This window comes from Poecile atricapillus, chromosome 11 (genome assembly GCF_030490865.1).
Source record: "Poecile atricapillus isolate bPoeAtr1 chromosome 11, bPoeAtr1.hap1, whole genome shotgun sequence".
Classification (NCBI taxonomy): Eukaryota; Metazoa; Chordata; class Aves; order Passeriformes; family Paridae; genus Poecile; species Poecile atricapillus.
The window spans coordinates 18330627-18358003 of record NC_081259.1 but is presented as its reverse complement, the minus strand read 5'-3'; the positions used below and the strand labels follow the sequence as shown (position 1 = coordinate 18358003).

General features: G+C 57.1%; 1 protein-coding gene across 1 annotated transcript; it reads right to left on the bottom strand.

Moving 5' to 3' along the window:
- Nucleotides 1-26936, bottom strand: CSPG4 (chondroitin sulfate proteoglycan 4). Its single transcript, XM_058846717.1, has 10 exons — nt 26053-26936; nt 13391-13554; nt 8818-12396; nt 8047-8526; nt 7475-7651; nt 4439-4637; nt 4134-4268; nt 3827-3981; nt 2872-3055; nt 1-2676 (listed from the first exon to the last, which is right to left on the bottom strand). The coding sequence occupies exons 1-10, from the start codon at nt 26141-26143 to the stop codon at nt 785-787; spliced, it is 7056 nt and encodes a 2351-aa protein (XP_058702700.1). The 5' UTR covers nt 26144-26936; the 3' UTR covers nt 1-784.
- Between the last annotated feature and the right edge of the window lie 441 nt (nt 26937-27377).

Below are 27377 nucleotides of genomic sequence, written 5' to 3'. Positions count from 1 at the left end.
GAAAAGGCACTTTATTCTGTTTACTTCTGCCATACTGGAGTTATACAGTGGAAAACCATGCTGGCTCTGTTTCTGTGTTCTCTTCTCTGGTTTCACACTGCCCAGGTGAGCTCCAGCCATCCCTCCCTGCCAAGGGCATTCTACCTGTTGTGCAACCCCCCCGGGCTCCGTGCAATTGGTTTCATGCAGCACATGGCAAGTAGAGAAAGAGCGAGGCGGGTGTTTTTCCAAGTGGGTGGGGACTCCTAAATTCCCCTGGCATTGGCCACAGAATATTTTCTGAGCCTCTGCTCCAGTGTCTAAGCCCTCCTAGCCCTGGGGAATTTGGGCAGCTTCATCCCCAGCCTGACTCAGCACAAGCTGCTCCTCATCCTCCCTCACCAAGAGCTGTGAAAAGCTCCCCTGTGGTGACCATGCTGCCTTCAGAGGAGCCCCCACTGGACCAGCCTGGGTGACTCTGTGGGGGCCAGTGTCATCAGGTGCCCCCCATCACTGTGGCCTCCATCAGGGTGGCCCAAATGAGCACCCAAAGTCAGCGATTCCCAGTGATGCTCAGGAATTTTGCCTGTCCCCAATTGCTTATGCAGTGTCCCCCTGCCCTGCCCAAAGCAGATGTGGGGCTACAAGGTGGGCTGGAGCAGCAGCCCCTGTATCTCCAGGGCCCTCCTGCATCTGTGGGATACCAGCTCCCAGGGAGGAGGAGGAGAGCCGGGAGGAGGTGGCTGGTGGTGCTGCAGGAGGGGCTGGACGCCCAGGTGGCCTCGTGCCACCGCACCTGAGCCCTTCACACCCAGTACTGGTTGTTTTTCAGGGGGGGGTTGGAAGTCCGGCAGTACTGGAGGAGCTCGGGGTCTGGAGGTGCCCCTGAGGGTGGGGGACCTGTCCCCTTGCCCTCCAGGGTGGTGACAGTCGTTAGGGGGATGTTTTGGCTGGGGTCTGTCCTCCGGAAGGTCTCATGGTCTGGCACAGCCCCGTTCTTGGCCTTGGAGGCGGGAGTGCCCTGGACATGGTGCTTCCCCGTCTTGTTGCGCTTGTGCAGGTAGAAGAGCAGGGGCAAGATGAGGGCCAGCAGGAGGAAGATGAGGCAAATGGGGATGATAATGCTGAACATGTTGGCCTCGATAAAGCTGAGGAAGGTTCCCCCCGCCCCAGGGCTGGGGCTCGTGGTGGCACTGGGGGCCAACCAGGGAGTGGGGGGCATGCCCAGCTCGCTGGCATTGGGGCTGCTCCACACCGTGCCATGGGGCACTCGGGGTGAGGGTGCCAGCGGGACCGTGAGCAGGGTGACACCATAGGATTTTGAGGCATTGTAGGGCTCGATGCTGTACTCCAGGGATGCCAACGCTGGTGGCACACCGGCAGCCACCAGCTCAAAGACAAAGCTGTCCCTCTGCAGGGGTTGGTGAGTGTCCCCAGCATCCAGCACCTCCAGCCCCACCAGCCCTTGCTCCAGCTCGCTCTGGCTGAAGGTTTCGATTGGGGAGGTGGGCTGTCCTGGATCCCTGGATACCCTCACAAGACGGCTGGCACGGGGCGCCCTGTGCACCTTGAAGACTGGGATGCTGTTGGTGCGGTTGGCCAGCTCACTGGCATCGAGGACACTGGTGTCTAGGAGGGCTGTGGTGCCTCGGGGCCACAGACTGCCCGCTCGGCTCTTCACCGCAGCACGGACAGTCACGTTCACCACCCCGGTCCTGTTTCCTGCCCGCGAAATGGCAACGAACTGGAAGTTGTCCTCAGGTGACCTGAGGTCACTGAAGGTGAACGTCACCTCCCTGCGATCCAGCTGCTTCTGTGAGAAGCCCCGTGATGGCTTTTGGTTGACTTGCAGCTGTCCAAACCTGGGTTCCCTGGTGATCCTGTACAGGACATTGCCTGCCCCCCGTGGGGCGGCACCCAGCAGGTGATGGTGGGACACGAGGGCCCTGTTCAGGTCTTGGGGCACCTCCAGCAGTGCTGGGCTGGCAGTGGTGCTCAGACCAGGCAGCACCTCAATCTCCAGTGAAGTCTGGATGGGTGGGTGGTGGCCACTGGAGAGACTCAGGACTAAGGAGCCTGGGGCATAGCTCCCAGTAGCAACAAAGACCACGTGGCCGGCATTGACATCCGCTTGGGTGAAGTGGCTGATGGGCTCCCGTGGGTTGTGTGCGCTGGCCACGTGGCCACTGAGGGGTCTCTGGAGGACACTGTACACCATCTCCTGTGGGGACACCACTGGGTCTGCCACATCCAGGTACTCCTGTGACACAGTGACCACGGAGCCTGGTGGGACCTGCAGCACTTCTTGCTTCTTCACCACCCCCGGTGACTTGGTGCTGCTGGTCACTGTTATGTTGAATGCTTCAGAGATGACCACCCTATCCTGTGGAGGACGGACAGATTGCTGTTCCCGGGGCTGGAGCCAAGCCTTGAAACTGAAATGATCTTTGGAGATGCTGTCCCCACTATGGGCATAGACCAAACGCCTCACTGCCAGGTCTGACTGCAGGAAAAAGGGCCGTGACTGCTCCAGAGGCACACCGGCCACCAAGAGCTGTCCATGAGCTGGTGGCTCCGTCACCAGGAAGACAACATCATATCCAGCCCTCTCAGGGACCAGGATTTGGCTCAGGAGGTTGGAGGCATCCAACATCGAGGTGTCAATCTCAGCCTGCTGAGCCCTTGTGAGCTGCAGACCTGGAGAGAAAAGGCATAAGAATCAAATTCTAAAAGTTGGTGAGAGTTTGATGCAACGATGGAAGGAATTGGATGCAGTTTTAGATGTCTGATGTAATGTATCAACCATGGAAAACAACAAAATGGTGTCTTCTTCAGAGAAACAAGCCCTTCTGAAGAGCTGGTTTGTCCCATGCTTCTCCATCCTACCCTTACCTGCGTTTTTCCAAAGCTGAGTCAAGCGCTGGGGACAATTTTCCTCAAAGGAGATCAGGACAAGGAGGATGAAAGAATCTGAGATGGTCGTGGGAGTGACCACACGGAAGCGGATGGCATCTTGGGCCAGCCAGAAGGGCTTGCTTGGCATCTTGTGCTGGTAGAAAATCAGCTTGCTGTCCACCTGAAAATTAAAAAAAATCCTTGATCAGCTCCTATCTTGACTCTAGGATGGAGCAACCAAGCTCTAATTAGGTAAGAAATGGGGATTTTCACTAAGCATGGCATGGTAGTGACCATGGAGAGCTCATGGTGTTTCTTTACCAGGATATGAAAAACCTGGTATAGTAGAAGGTGTCCCTGTCTGTGGTGGGGGAACAAGGTGACCTTTAATCTCCCTTCCAACCCAAACTGTTCTGTCACTCTATGATGTTTCTCCCAGCAGTTAGAGGAACTGAGGCTCAGAGGAAGGGTTGAGCTTGTTCAGCATCCTCCAAGGGTAAGCATAGCACAGAGGAGCTTCCAGGGAGGATAAACCTGTGTGTCTCTCAGTGATGGAATAAAATAAGACCCTTGCTGGGCCCCGCAAAATTTGGCCCCATGGCAGCCAAATTTTTTCAGAGCAGGAGTGAAAAAATCATGCTTGGCTCTTCCCTTCAGCAGCAGTCAGGCTGGCTGTCTCTGCAGCAGGGAGATGGCCTAGGAAAAGGGATTAGAGCTCCCTCAGCCTCCCCCAGTGCTAAATCCATGGCTGGGGTAGCAGCTCTTAATCCCTCTTAGCAGCTGTTGGCAGAGCTGAGAAAGTCACAGCAGGGCTGGAGCCTTGTGTTTCCTCCTGCCTGGGATCAGATGCTTGTGGTGGCAGTGGGCTCAGACTGGGACCCCCATGCTGTGGTGGGGGGTGATGAAGGGCTGTGGTTGGGGTTCTGAGGGGCTGGAGGAATTGAAGTCTCACCTGGGCTTGGGTGAAGTTCCTGATTTCCTCCCCCTGTGAGGTGGTCAGCCTGCCCAGGCGTGGGGCTTGCTCGATGCTGTAGTACAGAGTGGTGGAGCTCGTGGGACTGTTGCTCACTGCCTGCAAGTTGTGGCTGGTGATGGGCTGCAGGGCACCTGGAAAACACATCCAGTATGGATTTCAACCAGTCACCTTGCCACCCACCTGCAGCCTCCGCCAGGGGCATCTCAGCAGTGCTTGGACAAGGGTAGGAGGTCCGAGGGGGCCCCATTTGAGCTGGGAGAATGGGGATCGTGCTGGTACCCACCTGGGCAGACAGTGAGGCTCTGCTTCCTGGCCAGGCTGATGATGGGCTCTCTCTGGGCCCTGATGAGGAAGAAGTGCCCAGGAGATAAGTTCTCGCCATCCCACAGATCGAAGGCGAAGCCGCCATCCAGGGGTCCTGTGGAAAGCACAGACCTGGGAATTTTCTGGGGCCAGAGGAGATGCAGCTCCCCATTAACCTGTCAGAGTGTTGGACCAGGGATGGGGTTGGCATTCCCTGTGGTGGCACAGTGTCCCCATCACCCTGGGGTGGTGCAGGGGGCCTGAGGCACCTCAGTCCTGCCCTACCTTGGTGCACGAAGAGGATGAGGCCGTTGTCTATCTGGGCCTGAGTGAACCTCTGGACTTCAGCGCCGGGCGCTGACCTCAGCACAACCTTCCCGTTGGCTGGGGGCTGGATGGAATAGGTCACCTCGTCCGCTGTGGAGTCCTCATCCTCGGCACTCAGGATGTGGGGGCTGAGAACAGCCGTGGCTCCTTCCCGCAGCTGGGGGACAGGGAGAGGCTGTAACCCCCCTGTGATACCCCTGGCACCTCTCCCCTTTTTCCCATCCCAGCTCAGCCCACTCTGCTGGGTGCCAGAGCGCATCCCAGCCCAACAAGGGCGCCTTGTCTGTGTCCCGGGTGATGCCTCCATCATCTGGCCTCTTCCCAGCCCCGCGTCACCGCTGCCGTGTTTGCCAGCACGTGCCACACAGCTGGGTCTGTGCCTCTGCACGGTGTGTGCTGGAGGGCAAGGGTGCCTCAGTTTCCCCAGTTCCTGCAGCAGGGGCTGTGCCTTTGAGACCTTGCTTTGCAGGGAAGGGGTTTTAGTGGGGTGCACAAGCTGCTGCTGGGTACACATGACCACAAGCAGCCCTGTCTCCCCCTGGCTGGGTGTTTCTCCTCGCTCCTGCTCCCATCCCGGTCCCACCACCCCCTCACAAGGCTGCAGCAAGGCCCCCTGTCCCAGCATACCCTCCAGGAATGACAAATATGTAGCTGATTTCAGAGCCATCGAGGAACTTCCCAGGACCACTTCCTCCCATCCAGTGGTGCCGACCCTCCTGTGGGAACACTGCCACCCCAAAGCCCTGGTGTCTCCCATCTGCAGCTGGAGGCAACAATTTTCCCTGCTCGTGACCCTGTGCCACATCTCCACCTTGGCAGACCACAGGGATGAATCTTGTGCTGCCAAACAGGTTCTGCCCAAACAGCCCAGAGCTGCCCTTTGCCCTTAGGATGCCTGGAAATTGTGGGGTGCATGGATGGAGCCGTGCCAAGGCTCACGTGGGATGTGCAGCAACCCACAGAATCATGAGGTTGGGATCTTGGGAATTTGCAAGACAACACCCAGGCAGGCGCTGGAGGAGGTGCTCTGCTGGCTGAGCTCTTTTCTGCTGTTTTCAGCTCGCCTAACCCAAAACATTGCTTGAGTGGGTGTGGGTGCCGAAAGAGAAACTAAATCCCTTAGCCGTCCCCACGGGATGGCAGAGGCAGGCTGGAAAACACAGCTTTGGAGAGGCAGGGTGGGGGAAGTGCTGCTGGACACAGCCGGGACAGGAGATTCACTGTTCATGCCCTGAGTTTTTTGGGCTACTTTGTCTCCCCAGCACCCACAGCAGTTGGAATTGCAATCACAATGGGGGCTTGGAGCCAAAGAAAATTCCCTGTGGGCAAAGCAGGGGGGGACTGGCAGCCCCAGGGCATCGCTGTCCACTGGGAAGGGACAATCAGAGTGGCTGGAGTAGCTTTGCTCCCCGCCCAGAGCCCGCGCCACGGGAGCTGACCCATTTCTCCACGCTCCTCATCCTCCCTGAATTATTAAAGCCTTCCGCCTGGCTCCTGCGCTCGCTTGCTGGGCTTATTGTGTTTGCTCAGCCTCCGTGTCGCCTCTGCTCCCGGGGAGAGCATGCAGGGAGGTGGCGGAGCAGGGCCGGGAGCGTGGCCGTGTGCTCTGGGGCGGCGGTGGAAGCGTCTCTGTTGGTGGCATCCAGCCATCCCTCCTTCAGATCCAGCCCAAAACCTGCTGCTCCTTCCCAAGGGGCTCCACTTTGGTATCTAGACCCAGCCTGTTGTCTCCCAGCCCTGCGAGGACTCGGCATCCCTGGAAACCTTTGTGCAATCCCTGTCCCGGGCCTGGCCTGACCTTTAAACACTGAAGTCATCCCCCAGCAGAGCACAAACACAGCAGAGCCGGGCCTCTCCCATCATTCCCGTTGGGGGAAGGAAGCCTTTCCCAGCTCCAGAGCTCCTCTGGGCAGCCGTGGTTACTCTTCCCAGGGTGCAAAGGGATTCCCATGGAAAGGCAGACAAGCTGCTGCCTCTGAGTTTATTTTAGGAGGTTTTTCTGTCTTTTCACCCTTATTCTTAGCATGATGGCTGGGGGGGAGGGAAGGCCATGCTTACACTGGATGTTTGGAGTGGGGAAAAGGGGCTGGCCCGAGCCCAGCAGCTGAGGGGTCAACTTCTCCCTGAATTTTGGTCCAGGTGAGGCAGGTCTACAAAAGGGATTTGGTGGGAAACTTCCTGGGCTGGAGGGGAAAAACTGGGGCAGGCACAGAGCTGGGGCTGGGGGTACCTCCCAAACTTTGCTGGTATCCTTCAAAATGTCTGTCTCTGGGGCTAGGCAGGGCAGCCCCTTCCCCTTGGGCATCTTCTCCACAGTCCAGGCTCCCAGAACCCTTCCCAAGGCAACTGTGTGATGATCCTGATGGACAGACAGCTTTCCAGCTGCCAGCTGTGGAAATCCTGGGATAGTGACAGTAGGTGCAGGGGGGGTGGGGGGTATGGTTGTGCTTCCATGTTTTCCACTAAATTCTTTGCTGGAATTTTGCATTAGAGACCCCGAATGGGACAGGGAGGTGTTGGAAGCAGAAGGTGGGAGTTCAGCAGCAGGTGAGACCTCTTCCCTACTGCCGTTTTCTGGGATGGACGTAAAGAGAGGTGTGAAAGCTGCCCAGACGATTGAGTAATTCCAGCCTGCGTTGGCGAAACGTGGACAAGCTACTCCCGGAGCTGCCGGGGATTATCCCTGGAGCCGGGGCTGCGAAGGCGCCGCTGCCGCCGTGGCAGCGCTGGCCGCGCTGGGAGCGCGGGGCGATGCTCCCACCTCGCGGCCGATCCCCGCAGCAGCGGCGGGCGGGACGGGCACAGATCGCTCTCCGCCTCCTCCAGAGCCTCGCCCCGTCGGGAAAACGCTCCTCCTTTCCCCCTTCGCCGTGGCCCGCCTCTGGGAGGCAGCCCCGCCGCGCAGAGCCCCAGATCCCCGGAGCGAGTTACCCCGAGTGTACGGGGGTCTCCACGCTGGGCTGGCCGCCCGGCCCCGTGGTGTCCCACCCTTACCTGCAAACCGGCGTTGACCTTCAGCCGCGGCCCCTTGGTGCTGCGGGGCAGGATGGTGATGAAGAGAGTCCGGGGATGGCTCTGTCGGGATACCTCGGAGGCGTTGGCCAGGATGGTGAAACTGTCAGTCAGGGATCGGGGACCATCCTGCCTGTACTGGATCTGCTGGTTCTTCACCTGCGGGGCAAGGGCCGGGTGATCCTCCATGGAGGACACAGGCCACCGGCCCCTCTGGAGAGGGGACCGTGAGCCATCCTGGGAGGATGATGGCAACCCACCACTAGCTCAGGAGCAGCCCTGCAGGGTGGATCCACAGGACAGGAGCGGGGTCTCTTTGGGAAGCAGACCTGGAGGCCAGCGCGGGTGCACTGCCTGCATCCCCACCCTGTATCCCCAGGGGCTGCAGAGCAAACCCATCACTCCCAAACGCCTCCGTCCCTTCTGATGGGGAGAAGACTCCTGCAGCCTCCCCAAACTCCCAGTGTGGCTGGGGGGTGAAGCCTGCCCCGGGCTCTCCCCAAACTCTTGGGAAAGCAGCCTGCTGGGCAGGTGGGTGCCCGTGGGTGCTATACCTCGCTCCAGGTGAAGCTGTGCAGCCCTCCTTGCTCCGGCTGCTGGCTGCTCCAGAGGGTGCCAAACCGAGGGGGCTCGAGCACGCTGAACTGCATGCCAAGAGCTGGGTAGTAGACATTGGGAATATGGAGGATGCTCGAGGAGATGGTGGCAGAGCCACCTCCTGGCACCGTGATGTTTTGGACATCTAAGGGGACGGTGATGGGGAGCACAATCAGGCTGACCACCACTCCCTCCAGAGGGTCTGCACTGCGGGCTGTGATGTCCAGGACAAACCGGTCACGCTCCTCCTTGGGCTTGGAGTGAAGGTAGAGGACTCTGCCGCTGTTGATGTCCTCCTGGGTGAAGGACTGGATGGGGTCCAGGCTGGGCTGCTCGTTCACATCCTGGCTGTGCTGAAGCATTGCCAGGAAGCCGGAGGCTGGGGGGCTGCTCACCAGGTAGACTATGTCTCGGGAAGCTATCTCTTCGTGGGTCACCTGGGAGTGTGGAGGAGACAAGGCATGAGTGGGAGGGCCGGTAACTGAAGCTGGGCTGCGCCACAGCTCACTTGCTGTGCAATCAATCCCTCAAAGCTTTGCTGTGGGATGAACTGCAAGGACCACCTTACTGAGGCCATGCCTGCAGGCCTCTTTGCCCCTGGGCAAAGCCTAACAAGAACACAAGGTCTTGGCTCTGAGCAGATGGGAGTAAAATGGAGTCCCATGGGTGGCCATCAAACCAGGGAAATCATGCAGGCATGGGGAATGATTAGAGAAGGGGATACTCACCAGTAAGTCTTCCTCCTTGATCCCAGCCGCTTCCCCCTGGAAAACATAGATCTCCTTATGGTTGACTATGCTCAGGGGGCTGGGATGGGTATCCAAGAACACGCTGATGGCCAGTGTGTCCTCCACTGCCACCTCATTTGCTTCTACAGTGAACTGGAGCTCATCCTGGGTGTTCCTGCTCCCATTATGGTGGTAGGAGATCTCTCCTGCCAGCAGGTCCCTCTGCGAGAAGGCCATGACCGGCTGCTCCCCTCTCAGCACAGTCCCCCACCTTGGGGGGGTGGTTATCAGGAACCGTATCTCTTCATCTGACCTGATGTCCATGTTGGTCTCCAGGCTGAGGACAGAGGAGTCAATGCTCCCTTGGGTGCCCTGGTGGATGACCAGACCAGTGTTGTTGACTACTTTGATGTAGGGCTCTGATGCCTGCACTTCCAGGAGGGCTGTGGTTTGGTGGAGGCCATCCGAGACCTGTAGCTGGATCCAGCCTTGGTCAGCTCCAGAATGCACAAAGAGGATCTTCTTCTTCCTCAAATCATCCTGTGTGAATCGATAGACCTGGTGGCTTCTGTCATCGACAGACACAATGCTGCCAAATAAGATATCCTTCCTGGTCAGCACCAGCTGCGCATCGGAGAAGCCGGAGTCCTTGTCAGTGAAGGCAATGTCGTCAGTGGTCAGCAGGTGCTGCCCGTTGCGCACCACGTTGAAGACTTTATTCACTGCCCGGACAGGGCTGTGGTCATTGACGGGTTGGATGGAGACCCTGAAAACGCCCCTCACCTCCTCAGCCTCGGGCTCAGCGCTGCCCTCACCCTGCTTGATGGCTACAAAGGGGATATCATCCTCCAGTGTCTCGGAGTCATCGTGCTGGTACAGCAACCGCCGCTGGAGGATGTCGTCATTGGTGAACTCCGTGATCTCCTCTCTGGAGGCCCAACCATGGGACGCAGCCCAGGCCAGCCTCCCATGTGCTGGCCCCTCAATCACCTCGTAGACATAGTCCATGCTGTTCATGCTCTGCACAAACAAGTGATCCTTGGAGATGACAGCCTGTCCACCTTCCGGCACCGTCAGGAGCACGTTGGTCAAATTTGGTGCATCAGGGTCCCCACCAATGCTAATTCTGTAGGTATAGATGGGCGAGTGCTGCTCACCGGCGTGGACACGGAACTGGAAGAAGTCCTCGGCTTGCTGGGAGTTCCTGATGGTCACGCTGTAGCTCAGGCGGTTTCCCTGCAGGTCCTCTTCAGTAAATCCAAAGCCTTCAGTCAGCCTGTTGCCAAGCAGCTCCAGGTTTCCCTTTTTGGGAGCGTGGATGATCACGTAGTGGAAGGGAACCGGGGCAGAGTTTGGATCTTCCAACATTGCCTCCAGCTCCTTGTTGGTGATATTTCTGTGCCGCTTATTCTTCATCTGGAGGGGAGCCATGGTCCTCATCTTAATGGTGGCTCTTTTGATCCTTATGAGGAAGGTGTTGTTTGGCAAGAGCTTCTGCCCCACCTGGACTTTGAATCTCACCTTCTCCACGCTGTCTTCGAGACGATGCTCTGGGTCTGTGCTAAAATACTGGATGCGCCCTTGCTCCAGGTCTTGTTGGTGGAAGGACTCAACTTTTTTCCATTCCCCTCCCATGCTCCCTTGTTTCTGGACCTCACCATACTTCAGAGGCTCCGTGAGGACGTACAGGATGGAGACCTGTTGTTCCACAGCGTTCGTCTCCACTGACAGGTTGGCCGTGGTGATGAGTGCGGCCCTTCCTTGGGAGAGGGAAAGGCCGGTGTTATTGAGCAGGTGGATGTCAGGATCAATGGCGAGGATCCTCAGGGTGGCAGTGGGGCTCGGAACTGTGCCATCACTCACCTGCAAGGTGAGCTGTAAGTTTGTCCCACCCTGGTGCACGTAGACTACATTGCCAGCTTCCAGGTCCCTGCAGGAGAACTCTTCAATGGGCACTCCAGGGTGGAAGTCTAACTCCACATAACCCTCCTCCATCTGCTGACCATGCAGCTGGAATTCGAGGGCATCGCAGGATGAGTCGTCATCCAGGACCTGCAGGATTTCGGTGGTCAGGTGTTTCCGTGTGTGCTTCAGGATTGTCATTTGGTTCCCACGGGGAAAGATCACCTGTGGGGCATCGTTGACAGGGTTGATCATGATGGGCAGGAGGTACACCTGCCCCTGCCTCAGGCACTCTGGAACCCCTTGCTGGGTGGTCACTGTCACCTCCAGCATCAGCTGGTCCATGGGCCCCTCGGAGCCATCGTGGATATACCTGACTTTCCGATTCACGATGTCTAACAAGGTGAACTTCCTTCTGCTCCTGGAGCCAGGAATGTCCAGCTCCAGCTGGCCATGCCGGGGGTCACTGGTGATGCTGAAGAGGATTTGGGACTGACGGATGTTGGCCAGGCTCAAGTCTACCGTTGGCTGGGCGTGTTTCCACTCCAGGTAGGCCATGCCCCCTTCAGAGACGATGAGGGGGCTGACGTGCAGCAGCCTGCTGATGTTGGCAAAGGTGGGTGGGAAGCTGCTGTCGGGCTGGCATGGTTCCACCACCAGACCTGGTGCTCCCGAAAAGCCATTTGGAGGCGGGGAGGTGGATGCCTCATCCTGCTCGTACACCTCCTCATAGTCCCAGTAGTGGTCCTGCTTCCCACAGCCTGCTGTGATGTCCTTTGTGATCACGGCGTCCTGCAGGCTCCTCCTCTGCAGGTTTATCCGGAGGTCCTCCAGGCAGCCAACAAATGAGTGGTTGGTCATGGTCCACAATGAGATGAAAGAAAGATGGTGCTCCCTCAGCCTTTGCAAAGCTTTTTCATCCATGCCTCCAATGAAGAGGTTTCCCTGAAGGTCCAGGTAGTTGTTGATGCCCCGGTTGGATGTGGATGAAGCATAGTAATCTATCAGTATCTCAAACTTGTGGATGTCTGTGTGGACTTTGACGTAGTGCTGCTGCTCGTCGCTGATGAAGACGTTGTTGTGCAGGACGATGACGCCGTTCCCCTTCTCCACAAACCCTCGTAGGCGCCCATTGGAGATCTCCAGGTAGAAGAAGTCATTCTCCAGCCCTGCGTGGTAGATGAGGGGTGCCTGAGTGATGCTCGTCGTTATCACAAACTCGATAGTTGCTTCCTGCCTTGCGTCCCAAGTGGGAAAAGCAATGTAGGAGTGTGGCCCTGGGAAGCCAAAGGGGTCCTCAGGCTCTGCAGAGAACTGTGTGCTGCACCCTTCCTGGACATGGTAGAAGGTCTTGGAGCTGCCGTCAGGAGACAGATGAGAGAGGACATCCAGGCCGTTGAATGTCACCAAGTGAAGACAGCCCCTGAAGGGAGGGCTGGCCTCGGCAAGGTACGGCAGGTCCAGGCTGCCTGTCCCGCCGGCAAAGAGGCCATACTGGATGTCCAGCTCCCTCGCTGGCCCTGCAATGTCTGTGGAGCTGTTGAAGACGCCATCGACAGTCAGCATCATCCTGCCATCTTCTACCAGCAGTTCCACATTGTGCACTGCCAGGTTATTGAGCTGCAGCCCTGCCGGGGACTGCACGGTCGCCTCCTCTGAGCCCAACTGCAGCCTGGCCTGCAGGGAAAGACACAAAATCCTCAGCTCAAGTGAGACCTCTCCACCTTCCAGTAACACCTGCTGAAGCATGGACCCACACCCAGGTCCCTCGGTTCACTCCTCCACCTCTGGATGTGCTCCTCCTTCATCCTCCCCATGGGCCTGCCCTCTTTGTCCCGCTCTCTGAATTTCTCTCCTTTTTCATTCTCAGCAAACCCGTCTCAGGACTAGGGTCCTCCATCTCCCAGTCCCACAACTGGGGGCTTCTCCTCTCCCCTCACAGAGCAGCCCTGCCAGATGCTGGCTTCTCCTCCCCTGCTCTATCTTGCCCACTGCCCTCCAACCTTGCAACCTGGGCTGCTTCCAGCCCTTTCCTGGGAACTGGCAGGGGAAATAGCAGGCTTTGCTCTTCGTGGGCAGCAGCCTGGAGCCTGCCTAAGTAGAGGGTTAGCTGAGACACATGTTGGAGACACATGGCCTGCATTAGGGACACCTCTGGCCAGTGGCTCACAAGCTCTTCGGCTTTGGTTTAATGTGGTTGGTAGCCCAGCCCAGGCTGCAGGAGAGGCAGGATGTGTGCCTCAGATGTTCCCTGCGCTTCTCCTTCGTGGTGGATGCCAACACCATAACCACAACAGGGAATTTTATTCCTCTGTCTTGATTGCTTCCCATGTTCCAGTTGGGAACTTCTTTCCCTGGATCCTTTTTTCTCACCTCCTCACACCTGAGGGTGCTGTGCACCGTGTCTGACCATGCAATGCACACAGGGTGCCAGTGCCAGGGTGCCCCCATGACCACCCCCAGCATCACCCAGACAGTGGGTGAGTTGCTTCCCCAGATGGAGCCTGTTTCTCTGTATTTAACCAAATCTTCCAAGACTGTGTCCGCTTTCCTCTGGTACTCTTGGCATTCCCTGTCAGGGGTCCTGGCAGCTGGGCTGCCCCGTCATCCTCTCACTGGATGAAACCATGACACAGAGACCCCAGCCTGGGGAGAGGACTGGGGTGTGTACCTGCAGGCGGCCGGCTTGCAGCTGGAGCAGGAGGTGGTCGGGCTGGCCAGCAGCCAGGAAGAGCAGCCCATTCCCCTGGCTGGTGAACAGCTGCAGGTGGAGCCGCACTGTGCGCGAGGCATCTGCCAGAGGCATCTCCACGAAGCTGTCCCCAAAGAAAGAGGCTGGGGAGAGAAGAGAGAAAGGTCAGGCAGGGAAGGACGATTCCTGCAAGCCCCATCTGGGTGGGTGCTGTGATTATGGAGACTCCCAAGCTCATCCATCAAGACATCCCAAGCTCTTCCCTTGTTTGCCATCTGACAGGTTGCTGGAGTCCAGCAGCCTAAAAATACCCTTAGGGCAGTCTGTTTTTCTGATTTTCCTAAAGAAATCCTAGAAGGGTTTGGGTTGGAAGGAAACTTAAAGCTCATCTAGTCCAAATCCTCTGCTACGGTCAGGGACATTTTCCACTATCCCAGGTTGCTCCAAGCCCTGTCCAACTCGGCCTTGGACACTTCCAGGGATGGGGCAGCCAGAGCTTCTCTGGGCAACCTGTGCCAGGGCCTCAGCACCTTCTGATTAAAGAAATTGTGTTTCTTCTCAGTGCTGGAGGAATAAACATGAGTGCCAGTGATCCATATGTGGATGTGAGAGTGTATGGAAACCTTGGCTCAAAGTAGGTGCCTGGAGATGTATCTGGAACATGTTCAACGCTCAATATACATCAGCCCTGGAGGACTCAGCTCAATGGCATGTGGTCATGAAATGACAGACTGTGTCACAGGGCAGAGGCAGGAGAGTGCAGGATTAAGAGTACAGGGAGCGGCGAGGCTTAATTTTAGAGCGCTTTTAGTTTTTGGCTGACTCAATGCATGCATGTGCATCTCACACACGTTAAATGTGTGTGGCTGGGGTGTGCAGCCACCCATCCTGCTTGGCTCCAGCTCAGCCTGTGGCAAAACTCTGTGCTTAAGCATAAACACTCCAGCCCTGCAAACTGGAAATGTTTGGGGAGGATAGGTCAGGGATGGGGGAAAAATGCACATTTTCAGTCCATATGTAGTCAAGACTCTGCTGGAGTTGTTATGTGAAGTTTTCCTGCTGTGCTTTACTAGAGCACTTATCAGATCCACCCAGCTTCCAACCTACCCTTACATTTGGAGTCCCAGATCTGTCTTGCTGAGATGTCATGGGCAAATAAAAATAGGAATTTGGCTTTCAGAGTCCCAGCCCCTGATCTCTTTTGGAGGACGCAGGGGTGGATGTTGGATGCTGGTGTGAAACCAATCTTCTGCACAGTGAGGTCTGGGTATAAACACTCACATCTGCTCTTACAACTGCTTCCTTGGTTCCATTTTCCTCTTGCCCAAATTTCTGTGGGATGACCAGGGTGGGAAAGGGGAATGCAGGCTTTGCTCACAGGGTGGTGCAGCAAGTGGAAGACTGCAAGACAGCCACAGTCACTGAGGCATTTGGAAGGGGACCATCTGTAGAGGTGATGGCAAAAGTTGGTGTGGCAGGGACAGAGTTGGAGCGCTCTGTTTTAGCTTTTCACAATTTCTTCAGAGCTGAGCCCTGCAGTGCCCTGCATGAGGGAAGCTCTTCTGAGCCCTTTGGGAATGGGGAGACATCCTCATTCAGGACACCACAAAAAATAATTTCCTGCCACTGGCAGCAGAAAAAAGCGCCTCAGTTTTCCCCTGTGGTCTGGGAGGATGACGTGGGTGTTGCAAGGACCATCACCCCACCCGTTCTGGACAGGGAGGAAATGGCACCATGGAAATATCTGGCCTTTGCTGTAACACTGAGCCCTTTGCCCAGCCCAGGACAAGGCTGTCAGGGTGCCTGCTCATTCCCTGGCCTTCATGCCTGCTGCTGGCATGGGGCACTTTGGCTCCCTTGTCCTCTTCAGCCCAGCCAGTGACTCAGAGGAGCTGTGCTGTTCTCTGCAGGGCTCTGTCCTTCCCTGACCTCCCTCCTTCCCATGGTCCCAGCAAAAGCAGCCTTGCCCACTGGCCAAGGGTGGTGGGTGCTGAGGCTCTCAGCACCGCCTTGTCCTGGGGCTTGGTGAGCAGGAGTGACGTGGCACAGTGGAAAAGGGAATTTTGCTGTCCCTCCTTGCACAACCACAGGCACACGTGTGTGCGCATGTGGTCCCCAGTGACATCCCTGTACGTTATGTGCTGGCTCCCGTCGAGGTTCCCTGTGCGTGCTCTGTGCTCCAGCTCCCACCGGGATTTTACTACATTTTAGTGGCTTCCCCTAACTAAAAAAACGTTTTTCAGTTGGGTACTGAGCGGCTGCTCTCACGGGGAGGGAAAACTTGGCTGGGCTGGACCCACCAGCAGCTCCCATGCCCACCCAGGGGCTGGGCAGTGTCTTGCCGTGGGTGCTGGGGATGAGGGTTTGGGGCTGCTCCAGCAAGACCAGCTTGTTTCCAGTGTGCCAGGGGGCACTAGCTCCTGCAGCCAGCACATTCTGTCCTGCCTGCACTCTCCCAAAGCTGCCAGAAGTGTTTTTCTTCTTCTCTCATAAAATACTAATAATAAAAAGCTCCCAGAGGTGCGGATGCCTAGGGGAGTGGTGCTGTTCGTTGGGGAGGAGGAAGGACCCTTGCCCGGATCCAGAAGGTGCTGGGATTTTTCTCCAGCAGCAGAGCCATGTGAGTTACTGCTGTTTGTCTTCCCAAATTCCTGCTTGATTTCAGGGCCACTCTCCTCCTCCCTCATCAGCCCAGCCAGGATGTGAATCCACTTGGCCTGTGACATTTCACTTTCACAAGGGACCTTCAGCTTCTCACCTCCATCTCCCCTCTTCCTTGCCCTCCACTTTGGAAAAGACGCAGAAAATGTGGATTTGTTTTGTTTTTTGTCAAATGCATTTTGCTCTGGAGGAGCCTCCATAGAACAGGATGCCCCATCCTGGTTCATCCCTTGGGGCAAGCAGGGACTTCCATGCACCCATCCCCATCTGTGGGCAGGCTCAGGGGAGCTCCTGGGATCATCCCATGAGGATGAGTTCCCATGCCCCAGAAGCACCTATCTCAAGTGATCTAAGGATGCCATGACCATACCAAAGGAGTGTTGTACCCCTCATCCCTGGATGGCCAAGGTGGACCCTCCTCTCCTGTCATGGGGAGCAACAGATCCCCGCGTCCTGGCCATGGGTTGGACACCCCGGATGTCCCACTCACCCCAGATAAAAACAATTGACATTCCCAGCTTGCTTCGTCCCACAGGAAATCACCATCCTGCCTTGCCAAGCCGATTGAAAGGCATTGACGAGGCGAGAGGAGCCTCCGTCACAGTTTCCGAGCAGCCAGCCAGCAGCCAGCAGATTATAGACTGCAGTGTCACTTGGGCTTGGGGTTTTTTCTTTTGCATTGACAAAAACAAGGAGATGAGCCAAAAGCTCTAAGGAGGGGTCTGGGAGTGAGGCCCCGGGTGCTCTGGGCTGCTCCTGGGGCCGGCGAACAAGCGAGGGCTGTGTGTGAGCCGGCTCTGCCCCGGCACCCAGCCCAGCCGCCGGACACGCGCCGCTCCAGGCCGCTCTGGCCCTCTTCCCCTGCTCCTCCAGCTCAAAACACGGCTGCTTTGGCCTCTCCAGTTGCTGGTTTTGGTTGTTTTTTTTTTTTGTGTGTGTGTTCTGAGAGTTTTCTGGCTGGGGGAGCAGAGCCTGGGGGGATCCCCATCCGCTCAAGGGGCTTTGGGCTGGGGGGTCTCTGAGCTTGAGGCTCAGCAAGGCTCCTTTGGGCTCTCCTTTGTGTTTTAACAGACAGCTCAGAACAAAAACTTCTCCCACCTCCTTCCCAGCACGTAGGAGGCTGAAGGAGCCAACTCCAGGCCCAGGCAAAGGGGAAGTACTCGGAAAGCTCAGCTCATAGAGAACCAGCACTGGACACGAAGGGTTTTTGGAGCAGGGAGATGTCTCCTGGCTGTGTGGGAGGACATGTGGGTGGCTGGATGCTTTGAAGGCTCCTACCCCAGCGTGGGGCATCCCCAGCCCCAGCACAGGCCAGCCAGCCGCATTTTGGGTGTGCAGGAGGAGATGCACAGCATGTCTGGGGTACAAGCGAGCCCCTGAGGGGCTGCAGGGTCTCCCATTGCTCTGGCCCTGGAGGACGCTGAGGCTGAGGGGGAAGGAGCGGAGCAAACCCTGCCTGGGGATCGGGGTGTGGAGCCGGGGAGGGGCTGGATGCTCAACAAGGCTCCATTCAGGCTGCGGTGGGGCAGGTGGGGGCCAGGGCCGGCTGTGTTTGCAGGGAGGAACCTGGAATTCATTAAAACAGCTCTTTAATGACCGCAGCGGGTGCCAGGAGAGCCCCGTGCAGACACACGCGCCCCCCTGAAAGACTCCCTGTGTTCGCAGCCGCTTCCCACCCCGGCCACACCGCTTTTCCGACGGTGGAAAAACAGCCGGGGAGTGAATGCTCCTTGTTGCCCGAACAGCCCCGGGCTTGTGCGGCCGCTGGTGCAGCCCAGGCCCCGGCTGCCTCCTTCCTTTCCTGCCCACCTGTGCCAACAAGCGGCCCCTGTGCCGCTGCTGTGCCTGCTGCTGCTGCTGCTGGGGTGCTGCTGGGCCACCCCAAGGACAGCCAGCTGCGTTCCTTCTCTTCTCAGGAGCTGCTTTTGAGGCCCCCTGAGTTGTTTGGGGTTGTTTTTGTTTTTGTTTTTAATTTAAGGTAGTGAAGTGACCCGTTGCCAGCCCCATTGTGCGGTACCCCCACCCGCTGTGTGAACACTGGAGGGGTTGGGGGATGTGAACACTGGAGAGATTCGGGGGGATGTGAACACGGGAAGGGTTCAGGGGATGAAGATACTGGAGGGGTTCAGAGGAATGCCAACAGCAGGGAGGCTGGGTGATGTGAACATCAGAGGGGTTCAGGGAGATGCAAACACTGGAGAGGTTCGGGGGTGGCTGCCCAGCCCTGGGGATGCTGCTCAGCAGCTTGATCCCCTCCTGTTCCCCCCATGTGTGTGCATGAGGCTCCCGTCCCACTCCCAGCACAGGCAGGGTGGGCAGGACCAGCACACTGGGTGGTCCTGGGGGTTCAGGCTCCCGTGGCCCCAGCCTGGCTCTCTGATGCCCAACGGGACCTGTAGCCCCCCGGAGCTGGGGCTGCCCCTGTCCCCACACAGGGTGGAGGAGCCACGGGAGGAAGGGATCCAAGGGGCTTTTGGAGAAAGGCTTCATTATGTTCCACATTCCCTTCGTTTACCGGTGTGGTTTTATTTATGGCCAGGGAAGGAAATGAGCAGCTTGCAAGGAGGTTTAAGGCAAACACAGTAGCCCTTGGCTTTGGCTGGGGCTTTGCTGGGGAGGGGAGGGTGTGCTGGGGGGACAAATGGGGGGCTGCTGCCATCAGATATGCCCTGAGACCAGAGCTGAGCACCCATCTGGGTCTCCACAGCAAAAGAATCCCAGTGCAATGAGGATGAGCTGGGTTTAGTCTGCAGCAAGAGCATTCAAACCCAGTGGGGACCTTGGGATCACACCACAGTCCCCTTGTGCCTGCCCCAGGAAAGCTTGGGGTTCTGTCTCAAGATTTATGGGATGGGCATGGTCATGGGCACAGATCCATCCCTGCTGTGATAGCTCCTGGCATGCAGGAGGACTTTTTCTTTTATCCCCAGTCCCAGTGATTCCAGTGACTGCTGCTCCCACATCCTGAGCAAGGGCTGTGCGTGCTTTTCCAACCCCAGCGATGGGAATGAGTGCTCTGGTTCTCACCTCCCAGCCTCCATCTGGCCCTCCCTCACTGCGGAGCTCCCAGGGGCCGGTGCTTTCCAGGAGTGCTGGCCAGCAGAGATTGCTGGAAAGCAGCACCCACAAAACCACCAGAGAAGCCGTGGCCGGTCACCTTCCCAGGTGTGCCGACCACCACAAGTGCCATCACCCTTGTTTTGGGCGTGGGAGGAGAGTCCTGGCCAGGGGTGCTTTGCTTCTCCCCCATCCCACCCCGGTGGCCTCTGGCTGCACCACATCGCTTTGAACCCCTCCCCCTGTGTTTATTCATCCAGTTCCTCTCCCCCGTTCCCTGGCCAGCTGCTCTCCGCTCGCCTTCCCCAGCCTCCTGCCTGACAGCTTTGGGGAAAAACAGCCTTTTTACAGCCCACGGACTCTGGGGTCAGGGGAAGACAGGAAAACATGCCCCCTGCTAATTCTGTGTGGTCTGGGATGGGGGCTGCTTGTACCCTCCCATGTCCTGCCAGTCCCCAACCCCCTGGCCAGCACCTGTGCCTGCTGCTGCCCACCTTCCCAGCCCTTATGGAGCAGCATTAGGAGCTGTGGGAGCTGGAGGCCATAAAGCAGGGTCCGGGAAGCTTGGCTAGAGCTCCAGAGCTCCAGAGCTCCATCGCTTATCCGGCATGGTTTTACGATGATTCAAGCACAGCCCTAAAGCTGATGGTATTTCCTGAGCTCTCCTGCTTGGCCAGATGCAGAGCCATGGAGGGGAGGGCAAGGAGCTGGGAGCCAGTCTGAAGCCCCCCACAAGGGTCCCAGTGCTTTTGGGAAGAGCTGGGGGGATGCGGCCCCAGAGCAAACAGCCCCAAAGTCTGGCATGAGCAGGAGCAGGGATGAGGAGCTTTTAATGATGTGTGGCTCAATGGCTCCGGAGGGACTTAAGGAATAAGCCCAAGCTGGAAGCAGTGTTTGGAGTGTTTGCCCTGGGAAGTGAAGCGGGGGGAGAAAGTGGGAGGATTTGGGGAAGCGGGAGGCTCAATGGGGCTTTTGTGCTGTCCCCTGCAGCGTGACTCAGGCTCACTCAGGCTCGCTCAGGCTCCTGCTGCCAGGAGAAGTTGGCCTGGAAATATTGTATCAGCCCCAGAGGACGTGGTTTCCAAACCATTTGAAGACGGGTTTTGTTCTATTTTTTCTTTCTGTTTCTCTCTCTCCCAAGCCCTCTTTCCCTGTCTCGCAGGCTGGCAGGTTTTCCAGCTCCACCCTGCACATCCTGGCACCCGCTGCCACTGCGTTCCCTACCCCAGCTGCTTCCCAGCCAGTGAAGGAAGAGCTTGCAGAGCTGCAGAAGGGCATATGGTGGCACACGAGGGGACAATCCCGGCCAGCCCCGTGCTGGGGGATCTTGGAATGGGGCACTTGGGTGCACATCCCACCTGCAGATCCCTGAATCCCATCCCTGCCTGTCCAACAGAGCCAGTGCCTGTTCCCAAGCTCATCCCCAGAGCCGGTGAGGGGAAGGAGCTGGCGGGGGGGATTGGAGGAGCCAGGCCAGAGGATGCTCACAGACATGCCTGGAACGGCTCGGTGTTACCGGAGAGATCCTCGCCTGGTGTCAACAAACAGCTGCCGGAGAGGGGCCCGGCTCCAGCCGCCCGGCTCTGATGTTTCCCAGCCTCGCTGGTGTCAAGTGGCTCCTGACGTGCCAGGATCGGGGGGAGTTATCAGCCAAAACTGTGGGGGAAGAATGAGCACGAGCGGGAGGGTTGAGAACTTGCCAGAAGATACCTGCTTGCCTTCATTGCAGCACCCAGTGCTCAGGGATGGGGAAATGTTTCAACAGAGGTGGTAAAACATGCAAATGCTGTGTAAAACGTGTACATTGGGGTGATTCAGCTTTAGTTGTGCTGGCAAGACAGCGCCCACAGCACCCTGCACTTCACAGGGCACCATGAGGTGTTCTGACCTGAGGGCCAGGATGGCCTTTTGGTGATGCTGGGTGCTGTGAGGGGCAGAGAAAAGTGTCTCCACTGACAGAGATGGGGGTTTGCAGTGTGGGTGGGGGAAAGAGGATATTTTTTGCTCCTCTGGGGTTGACATGTTAAACTGTCTGCAAAGAAAATTAGCATTTTCTTTTTTTCCCCCTCTTTCTAGAGCTGAAAGCTCTCTCCTCTCCTCTCCTCTCCTCTCCTCTCCTCTCCTCTCCTCTCCTCTCCTCTCCTCTCCTCTCCTCTCCTCTCCTCTCCTCTCCTCTCCTCTCCTCTCCTCTCCTCTCCTCTCCTCTCCTCTCCTCTCCTCTCCTCTCCTCTCCTCTCCTCTCCTCTCCTCTCCTCTCCTCTCCTCTCCTCTCCTCTCCTCTCCTCTCCTCTCCTCTCCTCTCCTCTCCTCTCCTCTCCTCTCCTCTCCTCTCCTCTCCTCTCCTCTCCTCTCCTCTCCTCTCCTCCCCCTCCCCACTCCTGCCATCCCCTGACTTTTCCATCCATGAGAAACATCCTCTGGGGTGATGTTTATCGAGAAAATAAATGCCTGCTCTATTTGTAGCTCGGGGTGGAGGCACGGCTGGCGGGGGGAGGCTGTGGGGGTGTGGAAGCGGGTGCTCACATCCCCTCCCAGGGCTTTCTCAGCCACATCTACCTCGGGCCGAGACTTCCCTCTCTTCTCCCAAGCTCCCAGAGGAAATGACCCTGGTGGGCTCAGAAATTTCTGTGGGATGGGATGCTGAAAACCTTGAAGCCCTTCTGAAGCCCAGCCAGAGGCTGGGAAAGGGAAATTCCTACTGCTGCCCCTCTTTCTGCCAGTGTTGCAGCAAGCCAGGGGTACGAGGTGGTTGAGGATGGGGAGCACCCATCAACACAGCTGGGGATGGCACCACAAGCAGTTGATGACTCCAAACCCTCCCTCCCTCGCCTGCCTGCAGCAAAGAGGAGAAACAACTTCCAGAAAGCCAAGTCTTGGTCAAAAGTAGCAGCAGGGATTCAGAGGGCCGTCCCAAGCTGACTCACAGCTCACGGCAGCTCCTTCCCCAGCCAGTGAGTCACGGCCATGGATGAATTTGCTTCTCCATCTCCTTGTCTGGGGGGCACATGATGGGCCTGGCCACCTCCAAACCGTGCTGTTTGCCCCGTGACTTTCTCCACTCCCAGCAATTTTTGGCAGTGCCCGTCCTGCTCCAGGCTGCTTTCTGTCTGAGCGGCTGTCAGGCAGCCAAGCACAGCCCTTGGGCACAGGGCAGCTCCCAGAGGTACTGCCCGGAGCCACTCGCAACGGGCGACACACCCCAGGGAAAAAGGATGGAAAATTGGAATTTATCACCCTCTGGGATCCACAACTCAGGGCATAAACATCTCCCACCCCACCCTGATGACAGTTGAGAGGCTCTGTTTGGTCTGGCCTGAGGATAAACCACTGGTAATGTGTGACAAATCGGGCAGCAAACCTGCATTGTCCCCATCCTGGTGTTGGGAAGAGCTACAGCCATCCTGCTCCTAAGGATTTGAGCCTGGCTTTGCAGAGTCCAGCACTGCCCTGACTCTCAGCTCTGCTTTGAGAAGCAAAGGCTTTGTGAAAGGTTCTCTGACTTCATAGAATGTATTTGGAATATTCTTTACAGAATGTTTATATGATGTATATATTCTTTATATACATATATGAATATATTCTTTATAGAAGGTATCTATGATATTCCATCAATACAACAGACTAAAAATTATCCTCATATAAAAATATCTATCAATATTCTGCTGTATTGGTCAACACAACATTAAAACTCCACCTCCCTTTTTCTGGTCTATTTATCTGGTCTGAGGGGTGTCAGATCCCTGTGCAGCATGGCACTGTCCAACCCAACACAGGGCACGATGGAGACAGCCCAGGGAAGGGCTGGTTTGGGGATGAAGGAGCTCTGATGGACACCTTCTTCTCTCTGTGTCTCATGGGGATTTGGGGCTGGTGGCAAACGAGGCTTGGGAAGCCCAGGTGAGAGCTGGGAAGGGCACAGGAGTTTCTAGGAGCCTCACCTGGGGGTGATGCTCACAGTGGAGGGAAGCTGGCTTCCCAGAAAGGAACCAAACCGAGCTCAGCACCTGGAAAGGGCCCCGGGAGTAGCCCCGGGGAGCCGAGGCTGGGCTGAGCCAACGCCTGTTGCGAACAGTCTGTGCTTTGAGCTTTATTTAGGCACGCAGACTCCCTCCCGCCTCCCAGGCCCTGTTCCTGTCCAGCCTTCAACCTGACGTGAGCTCCTCGGGGTGAGCTTAACCCTGTCCTGCAATCCTGCAGGAATGCGCTTATTATATATTTGCCCACAGCCCTCTGTTGCTAAATATGAGTGAGACAGGAATATTCCTCCCCGATTCCCACGATACCAGTTTGCGTTCTCCCCCTTTTCAGCATTTTTCCTGTTCTTTCCCATCAGCTGGAAACTTTTCCAGCTGCTTTGAGCTATGACCTTAAAACATGTGGCGCGATCATAAAAAAGAAAGTTTGAATAAATCGGTCAGATTTCCAAAAGTGGAGGAAAGGAAGAGCTGAGGTGGCTCCGTGGAGCTGAGGAGCCTGGAGAAAGCAGAAGGGATCCTGGATGGATACCCCAGGGCAGACACTGTTCCCAATCCATGGCCAGGTATCCTGGACAAGCCCTCGCCTCCCCAGGACCCCATCGCTGCTTCTGGGGTCCCCCTAAACTTTGGAGGCTGTCACATTTTTGGCACCCACTTGCTGAAATCTCGGGGTGAATGGTGCTCACGGGGAGTCTACACATCCAATTCCCTCTTCCCCCCTCATTCCAAACCTCCAGTAACAGGGATTTTGGGAAGGGGGAGCCCAGCCTGTGGGTGACCTCTCTGGGAACCGGAGGGGAGCCAGGCTGTCGAAAAACAGTTTACTAAAGCTTCACACTCTGATGTCAAGAGGACAAGTTTTATGGGTGTTTTTTCTTTTTGTTATAATCCTGTATTTGATGAAGTGCATGATGACTTTTCCCATGCTGGGCTTGGCAAGAAGCCCTTGGGTTCCTGAACCTGAGCTTGGAGGGAACACAAAACACCCCCAAAGCCCTCAGCCCCATGCTCAGCATGCTGCTCGTGGCTCTCCCTGATGGAGACACGGGGATGTCCCACAGTGGGCAGCCCATGGAAGTGCTGCTGGTCTCAGCAGGGATGTTCTCAACTGCAGGGAGCCTGTGGGAAGCTGCTACCCAGACCCAGGTTCACAGCTGTCACATCTGTTTCAGCCCAGTGCAGAAACAGTCCCCAGTATTGAAAAATGGGTGTAAATCCCCTTTTCTTCCCCAGCCCCACGTGTTGATGCCAGGGAGACGTCCACAGATCCCCAGCGCTGTGTTACAGCCATGGGGGGAGGCTGGGGTTGTTGGCAGATGTCAGTGAAAGCCATGGGGGTTTCAGGGATTTTTTGGGGGTTTCTCCAGCCCATTCACCATGAAAGAGTTTGGCTCTGCCAGGGCAGCCCTCAGACCCACCCTGGACACCGCACAAGCAACAGATCCATGTGGGGAAATCCCATTCCAGGATGGGAAGGCCAGGGCTGGGAGGAAGGAGACCACTCTGTTCATTAACAAAAGGGATTTTTTTCCACTCAGCTTGCCAGGCACCCTCCTATTTTGGCACATGACAAAAAATAGTAATAACAAGTCCTAAGATAATGAAGGAGCATGTCCCAGAGGCCACCTGCTCTCTGGGAGGGAACAGGGACAACAAGAGACAAACAGCAGCCCTGCAGGTGCTGAGGGCCACAAGGCTGGGCTCTGGGATCATCCTCCTCCCTGCACTGACACAGGCTGGGATGCAGAGCATGGATGGGAAGCAAAAGATTGGAGGTTTTCAGTAATTCCTTTGGGAATTGCTGGGAGCAAGCTCCTGCCTCACTGCTGGTCAGAGTCCTGGTCCCTGGGGGGAAGTTTGGGGAAGAGAAACTGCTCAGTGAAATGATATATTATTTTTTGGGTGAGTTAGGAACATAAAAGTGCTTTTTAAATTCCCTTAATTTCAAAGCTGTAGATGCTGCAGATGCAGTGCAGTGCCCAGTCAGATCCCAGGCACAGCTGGGAGGGTCAGACCTGTCCCAGTGGAATGAGACCTCTGTCCAGACCCACAGAGCCTGCTGAGGATCAGAGCACGGCAGCTCTGAGCATCACGGAGCAGGGGAGGGAGCAGGGAGGGAGCAGGGCTGTGGGACGGCTGTCAGGATGCTGAGGCTGGACACACACCTGTGACAAGAGCTGGGTGGGCAAACCCTCCTGCTACATGGGGAAAACTGGGTATAAATCCCCCACTTGTGTCTCACTGGAACTGCTGAGCCCTGTGGCACCACGGGGGGAGCCTCAGCCCAGCTGGTCCCCGGTGTTCTGTCACCTCAGGGGTGTTCCCGAGCCCTTCTGGGGCTGTGCTGGTGGGAGAGGGGAGCCGCTGACCCCTCGCCGCCGGCACCCAGCGCTCAGGACAGCCGGGCGGGGTAACTCACACCCGGCAGCCGCCCCAGCCCCGGCCGTGCTGCCGAGGATGAAGAGGGGCTGCCCTCGCAGGCGGTTCCCGTGGCAAGGCCAAACATGGGCAGGGAGGGCTGGCGAGCTCCCTCCGCATGGCGCCGGGCTCGGCGGGGCAGCCACCGTGCCTTTCCCCCGCCTGGAGCCGGGGAGCTGCTCCGAGCCTCGCCCCACAGAGCAGCACATTGCGGGAAAGCACCCTGCGAGGTACCCAGCACCCTGCGAGGTACCCAGCCCCCTGCGAGGTACCCAGCACCCTGCGAGGTACCCAGCACCCTGCGAGCCCCGCTGGGGGAGCCGCTCCCCTCCCACCCCCGGCTTTCCCCGAACGCCCTGCCCCAAAACGCAGCGCTCCTGCCGGCTCGGCCACAGGAGCCCCCGGGGAGGGACAGCTCGCACCCGCGGGTCACCCACGGCCACACCGCTCCCCGCTGGTTCCCCGGCTCTCCCAGGACGATTGTCCAGCTGGATTTCCCCCCTTCACTCCCGGGTGGACAGGACTCACCTCCGGCCGGGGGTCCGGCGCTCAGGCTCTGCGGGTGCCCGGCCAGCAGCAGCAGCAGCAGCAGCGGGGCGATGCCAGCCCGGGTACCCATCGTGTCCCCGGGGCTGGAGCAGCGAGCAGAGCTCCGGGACGGCACAACCTCGGCCGGCTCCTGCTTCCAGGGCTCCTGCTACTACTATATTTAATAAAGCGGAGCGAGGGAGGGATCTGTAACTTCTCCCGCCTGTCAGAAAGGAGAAATTCGCTCAGATTACAAACCAAATTTTCTCTCTTAAAGGGCTAGAGGCCCTCGCCACCCACAGCCGCTCCTGAAAGCAGCCTTGTCCCGGCCGGGCGAGGAGAGGGAGGAGCGGGGAAAGAGCCCGACGTGGGGTGCGAGGGGCGGCTCCGGAGGCACCGCCTGCTCCTGGCTAAGCAGGATGCCACAGAATCCCAAAATATTCTGGGTTGGAAGCGACCCACGAGGATCATGGAATCCAACTGTTAAGTGAATGGCCCGTGCAGGGAGCAAAGCTTGTTGTTATTAGCATGATGCTCTAACCAACTGGGCTAATCTCTGGAGGTCCCTTGGGCACTTGTGGGGGGGCAAAGCCAGTTCCTGGTGTCCACACAGACCTAAATCGGTGACTTGGTCCCAAAGCTGCTGTTACCCACCCCTGGCCATATTCCTGAAGTGACCCTGCAAACCTCACACCCCCCTCAGCTGGCAATCAGGATGACCTTTGGCCCTCAGGGCTCACAGCACTCCAACAACACTGGGAAAAAGAGCTTTCCGTTTCTTCTGATGCAAAGCTGATCCAGGACAAGTCATGAGCCAGCATCCCACCCAACCTGCTCCTTGCTCATGTCCCATCTTTCCAACCCTCTCCAATGATGCTCCCATCCTCCTCCTTGGCTCTTGTGCAGCACACCCCTCCTTCCTCATGGATGTCTGGATTTCAGCCCCTTTTCCCCCCGTGCCATGTTTGGCTGATGGATTACATGTGGCTTGTTTCCTGCTGGGTTAATTCTAACCCCTCTAGGGCCCTCGGCGTGACTTTGCTGTCTTTGGCAGCATTTGCAACACCTTCCAGCGTACAGTCATCTGCAAACATAATTAATTTGTTGTTTACTTTTGCTTTCAGATCATTAATAAAGACATTAAATAAACCTGAGATGTGCTGTTTTTTCAGTAACTTTTTCTGAGTAATTGCCAGGGGCTCAGTAAGTTCATTAGCTAATTCTGTTTAGTCTGGGGGTTTCATATTAGCCAGGCTGGCTGATTTGTACAGATTCAATTTTGCAAAGTATTCCCTTTCCTGCTCTTTATCTTAGGGTCTACCAAG

Coding starts and splice junctions, on each gene's coding strand:
- CSPG4 (XM_058846717.1), bottom strand. CDS start 26,143: ATGGGTACCCGGGCTGGCATCGCCCCGCTGCTGCTGCTGCTGCTGCTG. Junction 13,555..26,052: donor CGCCGGACCCCCGGCCGGAG/GTGAGTCCTGTC, acceptor TTCTCTCCCCAG/CCTCTTTCTTTGGGGACAGC. Junction 3,056..3,826: donor GGAACTTCACCCAAGCCCAG/GTGAGACTTCAA, acceptor TTTAATTTTCAG/GTGGACAGCAAGCTGATTTT.